This window comes from Pseudoliparis swirei, chromosome 22 (assembly GCF_029220125.1).
Source record: "Pseudoliparis swirei isolate HS2019 ecotype Mariana Trench chromosome 22, NWPU_hadal_v1, whole genome shotgun sequence".
Classification (NCBI taxonomy): Eukaryota; Metazoa; Chordata; class Actinopteri; order Perciformes; family Liparidae; genus Pseudoliparis; species Pseudoliparis swirei.
The window spans coordinates 11,930,817-11,942,123 of NC_079409.1; the positions used below are offsets into that span (position 1 = coordinate 11,930,817).

Consider the following 11,307-nt stretch of genomic DNA (forward strand, 5'->3'; position numbering starts at 1 on the left):
CTTGTTTCCTGTTGTATTGTCTTCATTTGATGCCAAACTGGTCTGGCATGGGGAGATCTTCCACAGTGGAAACGTCGTGCAGGTTTCTTGGCTTCATGTTAAATTGCAGACTAAATTTGTCTGTTTTCAATGTTGTAATTTTAATCAAGTAATACACAATTGTCGGTTGCTGAACCAGACTAATTTGTTGGCCTTTACATTATTATTATTATTATTATTTAATTGTTATTATAATAAGCAGCATCATTGGCTGTTGGTCCTGGGCTCTCAGCACTGTGACATTGGCCTATGCGCTGCAGCTGCTGTCACTGGACAGGATGTTACAGAGTCCAGAAACATCAGCCACCTTTCTCCTGGCGACTGTGGCATCTTAGTAACTCAGTTTTCTTCACCCCGATGCGGAAGAGGATTCACGGTGTTTGTTTCTTGCCCAGATTGTCTGTCTGCAGTGAGGTGGGGATCTTGGTCATCATGAGCGCATTATTAGTGATGGCGTTCACCGTCCCACCTGAGGCCTTGGAGCTGTGCTGCATGCTGATGATGTCGCCACTTGTCGGCTCTGGCTCTGCACGGCGGAAAATATTTCTCATGGTGGCCTGAGGGAGAAACAAGCTGTAAATTATTCATTGAATCGATAATTATAAAAGCGAATACATGAGTGATGGGTGGACAAATTATGCCCGGCGGGAAGGATGGATGGATAGATGGACAGGTGACAGAGAGGAAGGATGTCGGGATCAATGGGAGGAAGTTAGTTGAGGAAGAAAAGTATTCCAGTCTTACCTGGAAATTATTTGTAACAAAGCAGTAGACAATAGGATCCATACAGCTATTCAAACTGCTGAGAGTGACAGTCAAGTGGTAGGCTATCACATGGTGAGGCATGTCAGGGTGGAAGTACACCACCACCTGCAACACAAGAAGACAACACAGCCATGATATCACATACCAGGTTGTTACATGTGTCCACAAATGTATAAAAGCAGCAATATTGCAGAATCACTTCCTCATCTTGATAAGTCGTTCCCAACCTTTTTAGCTGGCTTCAAATAAACTAATGTCTACTTGTTCATGATTGTTGCTCAGTGGCGCCAAAAAAGTTAGAATTCCGAGTAGAGAAGACAAAACAAGCGCACTAGCGTTTCCTTTAGTCCTCCCCCCTGGTCCCCGGGCCAGCTTTGTTCTAGGGCTTGTTCCCATGAACGGGTATAACTCTGGATTTGGCTATTAGTGTAATGTACAACCTTTAGAACCTAATGAGTTAAATCGTGGCAATTAATGTGTTCGTACTGGAGAGTTGATTTGCCTCAAAAAAAATTGCCAGCTGCGTTACGAACGTCTTTTTTCCAATGTGAGTCAATGGGAAAAACTCTTTTTGGGCCCCTTGGAAGTTATAATTATACAGTTTGGCCACTAAATGTCAAATTGGCTTCAAAGCTTTACGCTCTTCAGGGGGTCTTGGAACCACCCTTCACTTAGAGAAACAGCTGACAGGAAGTAAACATGGACCCAATCTGTTCAGTTGCCTAATGACACCATTCCACTATAACACACTAAACTGGAGCGTTTCAGGCAGAGCGAGGACACCGGTAAAATCAGACAGACAGATTGAGAAAAATAAAGATTTGTGAGACCCTAAATACATTTATGATCATAGAAAGGAGCCGGATAGTCTCCTTGAAGTCTCAAGAGTTGAATTGACTTTGAACACTGTTCAGTGTAACTGTTACACTCTGTGGATGAGGACCATACGTACACTGCAGTGTTGACATCAGAAGGAAAACCAACACACGACATCATGTTATTTTGCAATTACTGTGTAAGGGATCAGTGCTTTTCATGTGCTCTCATTTTAATTTGTGTAATAATATATATTTAAATTCTAATACTTCTACCTCTTAGAATGTATTCATATTTTTTTCACTTTAAAAGAAATGTCAACCTGTCTCTCACTCACCTGTCTGATGTGGAAGGGTGTGAAGCAGACAGTGAATATGATCAGCACTGTTGTCAACAGCTGGACAGCCCTCCTTCTCCTCTCCCTGGAGAAATACAGAGAAAAGTTCAAACTAGCGCAGTGACATCCCATCAGCCGCCTGCCTCCGGGGCTTTCAATCCGCTTTAAATATTGCAAATTTGAGTCATTTAATAGCAGTCCTTTTATCCAACGCGTAGATACATGAAACACTGTATTTCTAAGTTTAAAGACCAGGCAGGAAATCCCATTATCTTCTGTACTGTACGGTGTATATTGATAACAACACATTGGTAGTACCTGCTCTGCTGCATCAGGCGGCGGTCGGCTAGTGCCCACATGATTCTCAACGTGAAGACCATAATAATGATGAAGGGTAGAAAAAACTCAGTGATGGTGAGAACGAGGAGCTTTGAGAGACAGCAGCCAGGGTTCTGGAAAGCAGTGGACAGGAAGGAGTACGTGACCACGATAGCAAGCAGCCAGACGGAGACACACACACACTTGGCCACACTGTGGTTCCTCCATCGATGGGAAGCTTCAACCTGCAAGGACAAAAGGAAATATGTAGTTTTAAGTTTGTTGCTGGTGTTGATGTCTGGATGAGCAGGTATTCAGCATGTTGGGCTTCAGAAAGCGTTTTTTAGACCAATGATGTTTCCGAACTAAAGGCCCAACCCACCTGCACTATGGCGAAGTAACGGTCCACGCATATGCAGGTCAGAAACAAGATGCTGCAGTACATGTTGACAAAGTAGCTGAAGATGTGCAGGTAGGAGCAGGTGAGACACGCCCCCCCACTGTAGTACAGCAGGATGCGAGTCGGCAGAGACAGATTCACCAAGAGGTCCGTCACCGCCAAGTTGATGGTGTAGATCACAGAGGTGCTCTTATGCTTGGTGCGGAAACAGAACACATAAAGCGCGACTATGTTGAGCACCATGCCCACCTGTGGGAGAGCAGAATTAGAGAGTTAAACATTTGAGTTTCGACACTCATATAAGGATGTTAGTAATATTTACTTCTTTACAACGAGGGCTCCCGAAAGAGTGCTTACCAGGAATATGAGAGTGTTTATGACCATCAGTGCAATCCAAAGGCCATAAAAGTCATTGTAGAGCCCCTCGTTTAAGTGAGCCATCCTTTGATGATATGCTTCCATGCCGCTGCTGTTACTGGGACTGGCTACTACAGGCAGGACGGGAAATGAAGTATTGACAAGAAGCCAGGACTCAGTGTTGTTGAAGTCCATCCTAATGAAGAGGATGAAGATGAAGGTAATGCTGATGACGATCCAGAGTTGTTGCAGAAACTGTCAGACACACAGACACACAATGTTGTTATATATCAAAATATATACACATACATATACTGTATATATATATACACACACATATATATACTGTATATATATATATATATTTGAGTGATTAACAATACCTTTACATTTGAGTATGATTTCATGGAATGTGTCTACAATGCCCATCTGATCATTTCTATGCCTATATATATATACACATACCATATATATACTGTATATATATATTGATATAGTTAACATACCTTTACATTTGAGTATGATTTCATGGAAGGTGTCTACAATGCCCATCTGTGTCACGGCGCTATTAGAGTGGACCCAAAAGCACGACTCAGACAGGAGTAACAAAGAATACTGTCTTTGGTTGGAAACAGGCTGGGTCAAAACCAGGAGATCAGTCGAAGAAGCAAACAAGTCCAAAAAGGGGCGGGGCAGAGAATCAGGTCAGGGTCAGAACAGGCAGGTCAGGAATATACTCTAATAACGCTGGAGAACTTGCCACGAAAACACAAGACAATCTGGCAGAGGACAAGTGGAAGTGAGGGAGCTAAATAGTGAGGGACTAATGAGGGGATGGGCTGCAGGTGAGAAGGGCGTGAGGACCAGGTGAAGGGAATGAGGGACTAACGAGGGAGTGATCAGAGGCAGGTGAGGGGAGTTGGATTGACGAGATGGTGTGACAGGATGAAAACAACTCTTACAAAAAGGAAGGCGTGGAGCTAAACTGTTACAATCTGATCATTTCTATGCCTATTCAGAGACCGCCGGCTATCCCAGCATGCATTAGGGGGACAGGGACCAAACACATTTACAGAAGTCTGATATTAGTTAAAACTTAATGCAAACTCATGGACAAACATACTGAGCACAGCAAAGAGTCTCTCTCTCCTGCCCTGACGTCCACTCACTGCTCCTCAGAGGGCTTGTTGCTGTTGGCGTGATCAGTAAAAAATGTAGATTTGAATCTGGCCCAACCTTTTTCTCTTGAAAAGACACCTCAACTCTTTCATTGGTAGTCGTACGAGAAGATGAAATATCTTCATTTGAAAAGAAGGTCAGATGAGATCTGAACCACAAATAGTAACTTTGTGCTTGTGTGAATCAATTGTAATCTGTACAGCCTGTTTATTTACCTCATTGAAAGAAGGCGCATTCTTCTTGTAATTGGTATAAAAAGAGTGACTTTGGGTAAATTGGATAAATTCTGTGTGTGGACAAGATTTCCCGGATGTTTACAATTTAAAGTTCTTAGTAATCTTAGTCTATACTTTGACATTAATTCAATGGGTGCAGCACTGAGACCTTTACAACCCCAGAGACACATGTATTGGTGAGATGGCACTAGATGAGACATCCAGTGGTTATACTAACATCTCTGCAAAGTGCATAGAGGTGGAAATAAAGCTGAATATGTGAGGTGAGATAACTGCTCATGTGCATCCGGTAACAGATGTCCCTGTGACAGAGTGCAGCAGGCCTTCTTCCACATTTCACATGTTCACAGTGTGGTGATAATCACAAGCACAATCCTGCTGTTATGAGACTTTATACAATTAGACACTTGCTTTAACTATGTGACCCTTTCCATATGGTGTTTTCAACTGTGAGGAGGAACATATGCAAATAAGAACCACAATCTACCAGCTGTGAATGTTATAGACACCAGAGGGCAGTCAGTGACTGCTCCACATGTAATGTATCTCAATGGGATAGTGTGGATGTAAGGATGGATCGAGATTAGACTTCACATATTAACGACAGCAGAGTATGAGTGGAGGTAGATGACGCAGATGCAAAACACGTATTGATCATGTCTTGTAGAGCCCCTCGTTTAAGTGAGCTAGTATTTAAAGGTATGCTTCCATGCCGCTGCTGTTACTGGGACTGCAGGCAGGATGGGAAAGGAAGTCAAAGTCACAATAAATCAACAGGCATTTAAAACATAAAAAACTGTCAAATGAGATGAACACCATATTTTCCATGGAGCGTCCCAAAGAGTTTAGACCCCTTATTGGCTGGAGGCTGGAACGTTGCCCTAATCTTCCGTGACAAATGTAGTTTAATTTCTCATGTGAATGCCAGACTGGATGGGTTTGTGTTGCGTCTGCTCGTGGCTCACTACTAATCTCTCTCAGCAAAATAATCGTTGGGCTGATGAAATATGTAGTCTATTCAGGCTAATGAGAATAACATGCTCAGCTGAGGGTGAGGCATGAATAATATGATTTATCTGCTTTAACAAGATCAGTCAACCCATAGAACATTAAGACCAGGAAATAAATGGTCGTTTTCACAGTAACATCCCCTGATATTGTTCATCTTACGGGGAGCTATAGTTCATCATCGTTAACGCCGCTAACGAGAGTTATGAGCGCCGCTGTGGGGAAAGGAGACAGGAGATAACGATCCAAAGATAAAGAGGAGTGCTTTGTTGCACCTGTAGCCACAGCCAACAGTGATGTCATGGTGTCCTGGAGCCAACCTGTACATCTCAGGTAAATGTGCCACCTTTTCATTGGACGTCCAATCAGTGCCGATGGTAAATGAAGTCATTTGAAGAACATTCTTCAGTGCGTGCTAAACTGACTGAGAAAGCTCAGCTCAGGACAAATCGTGTTGCTGCCTCCCTCTCCGCCTCAGCCAAAGCACTGTCAAATGGATACTTGTCCATAACATCCTCTGCATATTTTGGGATTCCATTTTCGCTAATGGAAAAACAGCCAGTTACTCAAACAAAGAGAACCAGTCACCCCCAGAATTTGCCCCCCGGATACCTAGAGTTAGAGACTAGAAATACAAGACGACAGCGCTGGATGCAGAAGGAGCAACACATTTTGGCCCAATACTTCCCAACGGCTAAAGTTTATCACATGTAAGAATGCTAACCTGCTCAACTAAAATGTGTTAGCATTCAGTTTAAAGCACCACACATACGTAGAACCATTAAATAACTGCTAGCATGGTTTTTTATCAAAGGCTTCATTAAAATTCAAATACGGATCAAAGAAACATTTGAGCCCACAGGAGGAAACCATTCCTTTGTAACTACTTTATTGTATTGTCGAGCTGATAAGTCGCCTAAACAAGAGCAAGCAAAATCAGATTTGGGTAAAATGATAAAACCCAAATGCAGATACCAAATTAAATGAGATTGAGAAAACTGTTGGATTTGCTAAACTGTCATCAGAGGTGCTAATTGAAAATAGATGGAATGCTGTATCCGTTGGTGTTGTATGGTAGTAATCTAATGCATCACTGCTGCCGTCCCATTGTTGCTCTTCCTCTTCTGACATCAAAGACTGTGGTGATGCAATGACTGTAAAGTGAGACTGAGAGGAGAGCAGAGGGCCCAGAGGCAGATCACAAATAACACTGTCCAAATAAATTCCAGCAGCGTGGGAGTCCCGTTTATGTGTGTGTGTGTGTGTGTGTGTGAAAGAGAGACATATAGAGAAAGGGAGACAGACAGGATGAGCTAGTAGAATACAGATCTCATGCTGCCCTGCATCAAATTATAGCTTCACAAAAAGCCCCTCAAGGCAAACAGAACATTTGTGTTGCCGTTGTAACTCCAATTTTAGTGACGGCTGCACGTGAACACGCAATAAAAGTTCACAGGGATCTCTCCGTGAACTCTGATGCGTAACACGTTACAAATGTTCTCTGAAATGGAGCGTGATCGTTACTTCTTGGAGCACTCAAAAGTCCTTCGTGGATGATTTAGCTTGTTTATTCAGTCTATTCAATGTAACAATTATCCACTTAATTTAAAGTACACCGATTATGCCACTGATTTAATTTGACTTTTGTTTGTATTAATCTAGTTTTCAATTTGAAACATAACTGTAAGATCTGATCTTTTCTTTTCTCTCTTTGAAAAACAGAAAACTGTTTGTAGACAAAGTTTATCAAACGTACCTTCAGAGAAAAAGGAGAGACTAACCAGTCAAACCAGGAGACCCACTCCAGTAAAAGTCAAATCTGTTGCTGGTGGAGCTGATGTGTCCTCACGGACGGCGCCTCGGTGTCTTGGTGCGCGAATCTTGCACCTTCCGCCAAAGAAAATTCCTCGTTTGTGAAAACATTCTTGGCAATAAACCTGTTTCTGATTCTGATTCTGATTCTGATTCTGATGTCCGTCAGCGTCCGACCAGGTGATGCTGGATCTCTTCCACGGTAAGGATGCTTCAACCCTCAGTGACCTTTGCCCCCTTGCATCATCTCTAAACATCCAGTTGCATCCGTCACTTTCCTGCCAAGTTCAGCATTTCAGTGAGAAATCACTTGTCAGTTGCGTCTCCTCTCAGATTCTTGAGTCATGCCAGTTGGCTGCAGTGATCAACACGCTCCTTCACGTGTGTGCATCGCTGCCATTTCTGTTACTGTGTCAGCCTGTCTGCCGTTACTCAGCGTATTGATTTCTCAAACATCCTGAGATCTTTCTTCACCTGTTCAACGTCTCACTCCTTTCCACGTGTCGTTCTTCTTCTTCTCTCCTTCTCTTTCTTTCCCCGAAAGTATCATTTAAGGTCTCTCTCTCTTTGTCCCTCTCCCTCTTTCTCTTCAATGAGTCTTTCTTTCTACTTCCCTCCCTCTCAATCTAAATGTTCCCTCAGTTTGGCTTCAGACAGGAAGTCTTAGTATGTGTTTACATTCTGCCGGATCACGCACATGTCTGTCCGTGTACAGTGTGCACACACCGATGCTGGAGCACACGCGCACGTATCAACGCACACTCCAGATATCCTCAAGCACACAACATCTCCAGCACAACGCATCGCTTCATATGTGACATACTGGTCCATAACCCTCACATGTTGTTGTGTATAAAGATGAGACTCAACACAAATGATGGAGGTTTCCCACAGAAAATTAAAAAATTAAACTGGTTATATATTCATTGTGAAATGTGCAGTATATTGTATTTGAAGGAAGAGAGAAAAATATTATAAAGCTGTTGAAAAGTTGACACAAATTCACAAATTTTAGTCAGAAGATTTAGTCTCCTGTTTCCAAACAAGTGCTTTAAACTAATTAAATGAATACAAAATATATATATTTGTAAACAATACAAAAGACTAAACTAAACAACCTGCTTGTTCTAATTAGCATGACTTAGTGTACAACCAGTGATTTGATGTAGCTAGTAAACTGTGCAATGTTATATTTAGGAACCGTATAATGAACCCATTTTGAAAAAAGAACTTCTGTAAAAAACCTTGTATCCTTAAAATGTTAACTTTGCACTGTAAAAACAGCATAATAATAATCAGGCTAAATAGTGATTTGATGTTCCTTCTCATCCCGACACAGTAAAGACAGTAAATACTGAGTTACAGCTGAGGTCATTTGAATTGTGGATGTTATCAATTTGACAGATGAAGAAACAAAAAGTTTCTATCTATTCTCAATTTTTCTGAAAAAGCACAACAAAATAATCATTTTCAGAAACGTTAGTCGGTGGTGAATTTGATTCCCTGGAAAATATTTGTATTGAGTTTCATTTACAAATATAGTTTTCTGCAACACAATTTCTACACACAAACACCAAAAAGATATTCACACAAACTATTACATATTTCACTACAAGCTTCATAAACTCTTTCATCACAACTACTACACACACTCACCAAATAGAGTCTTCATAAGTTGCTGTATACATCGATGAACTCCCAATACAATGGGAAAACAAGCAGTGTTCATTCTCAATACTCATATATTTAGAACATTGGACCCAATTACATTGTGAAGAGGACATGAAATTAATTACTGTGTTATTTTGTAAGTAAAATACAGTATATTGTAATCACTTCCTCTAACTCTCCAAACTTCCTCCATTGTTGTCCACACCAATTAGCAAACCTGAATCCTATTCATGCTGTACAACACACACAGGCCTGAGTTTGTAATGATTAACTTATGTAGATACCGCATCAGGTCATTTGTCATGTGTAAGGCGCCCTGAGTTTTTTTGAGGACCAGTTTTTGTGTTTTTGCAATTACAACAATCTATATGACAAGCAAAACATCAGCTTTAACATCTGGTTTTGTATCCAGTGTGTCTCATTTCAACAATTATTTAGGACATGTATAATTGATTTGTTTATCGCCTAAAAACTTGATTCTAAATACACAAAAGTTGTGTTCAGATGCGGCTCAGGCTTTGTCTTTACAACGTGTCCCTGGACCTGCGCTCCATCCGTCTTGCAGAATGAGACAGGTTTGTGTCTCCTAGTTTCCTGTCTAGAGGATCATCATCACTCACAGCACGTCAGCGTTTCTCGGAAAGATCCGGAATAACGGATGTCAGGAGAAGAGCCATGGATCAACCTGTTACTGGGGATGAGTACAAGGAGAAGATGCAGGATGGAGAGAGAGGGCGAGAAAAATATTTAGATAAAGCCATAATTGGATCGCAGAATGAGTTCAGTACGTCTGTCCATATGTAAAGGTGTTGAAATGAAAGGAGGTTTGTGTGTGACAAATGTTTGTGCGTGCACATATACAGAGAGAGGTGCATACATGTGTGACTCAGACTAACCAGGGGAACTAGAGAGCTTTGTTTATGACAGGAACCGTCTGAATAGCGAGAGGATAGACAAGATATGACGAGGTCCCCGCCCCCCCCCCCCACACACACAGACACACACACACACACGTCCTCTCTCTCAGGGTGTATTTGTCAGGAGTGAGACAAGTGAGAGGGGGAAGGATGGAGGATTACGGCTGTCCTGCAGCAAAAGCTTATTTTTTGACATTGGTGGCGGTTATGAGGACAGACGTGAGGAAACGATTGCTCAAACAAATAATTGCACGTATCTCTCCTGTCAAGATGCAATCAGAAACATCGCTCGCCCACCACCTCTCTTGTAAAGCATTACCCTCAAGTATTTATGTTCAACAGTGAGACTTTAATGACCACTGAAGAACATGACTTTTTGACACTAAAATCACCTCATTATCGCATCGGAAGTCATCAATTTCCAAAGCCTGACAATAAGCAGCAATGTTTTGGTTTCCAGTGAGTCCCTTTATGTGGACATGGACAAGACTATCATTGCTACATCAATGAAACTGTGGGTCACGTCCTTTTTTAGAATGTTATCCATCTTAATTCTTGGAATATAAGGAGTTGGAGCATAAAATAGATTTGTATTCCTTTGGGCACGGATACTCTACATTGTATTTGGTATTCTGCAAAGCCACGACTCATGTCACATCTACACTCTAATCCTCACTGACGATTGTTTAACCAGATGTCACTCACAGAACACGCACACACGCCTATACAGAGTCTCCGTGAGACGTCTCAGACTTTCTGTTTAATTTACTGTCAAGCTGACAAAATACAGGTTCACGGTCCTGTCCTGTTCAGTTTCTGGATGACAATTCTGCACACAAACACACACAGACACACACAGCTTTGTGTGTCTGTGTGTGTCAATGGATGCATCTATTGGCATAGATGCCCAATAGCAAAGTGACACAATTATGTTTATCTCCTTCTTAAGTTTGATATTAAGCCTGGTAAGTTCCCGAATCACGATGAACGGTCTTCTTAAGTCATTTAACTTGTGGTGTTTTAAAGTCTGTGACTGAAACTTATATAAGACTAGAACGGGCACTCGGTAGAGCGCATACCTTCGCATATCACAAGATTGGGCATTGACTTGTGAAAATTTTGGCATGCCAATATTTAGTTGCATGCCAATTGGATATAAATTGGTAAAAATTGGATATAAATTGGTAAAAAGAAGATTTGGGCCTTTTCATGACCTTGACCCGATCGATCCCAAAATCTAATCAAATGGTCCCCAGATAATAACCAATCATCGCACCAAATTTCATGCGATTCGGTTTAATACTTTTTGAGTTATGCGAGTAACACGCATACAAATAAATAAATAAATAAATACACGGCGATCAAAACATAACCTTCCGCATTTTCAATGCGAAGGTAAATATGTGAGAATCAAAAATGAGTGTATGGATAGATCCCAGAGACTTGGAAGAT

General features: G+C 41.5%; 1 protein-coding gene across 1 annotated transcript; it reads right to left on the reverse strand.

Annotated features, from left to right (window-relative positions):
• Positions 1–410: 410 nt before the first annotated feature.
• Positions 411–3,227, reverse strand: LOC130213239 (G-protein coupled receptor 20-like). Its single transcript, XM_056444716.1, has 6 exons — positions 3,033–3,227; positions 2,658–2,924; positions 2,276–2,520; positions 1,958–2,042; positions 784–909; positions 411–596 (listed from the first exon to the last, which is right to left on the reverse strand). Exons 1-6 carry the CDS (start codon positions 3,225–3,227, stop codon positions 411–413), a joined length of 1,104 nt encoding a protein of 367 aa, XP_056300691.1.
• Between the last annotated feature and the right edge of the window lie 8,080 nt (positions 3,228–11,307).

Coding starts and splice junctions, on each gene's coding strand:
- LOC130213239 (XM_056444716.1), bottom strand. CDS start 3,227: ATGGACTTCAACAACACTGAGTCCTGGCTTCTTGTCAATACTTCATTT. Junction 2,521..2,657: donor GTTACTTCGCCATAGTGCAG/GTGGGTTGGGCC, acceptor TTGTCCTTGCAG/GTTGAAGCTTCCCATCGATG. Junction 910..1,957: donor CACCCTTCCACATCAGACAG/GTGAGTGAGAGA, acceptor CTTGTGTTGCAG/GTGGTGGTGTACTTCCACCC.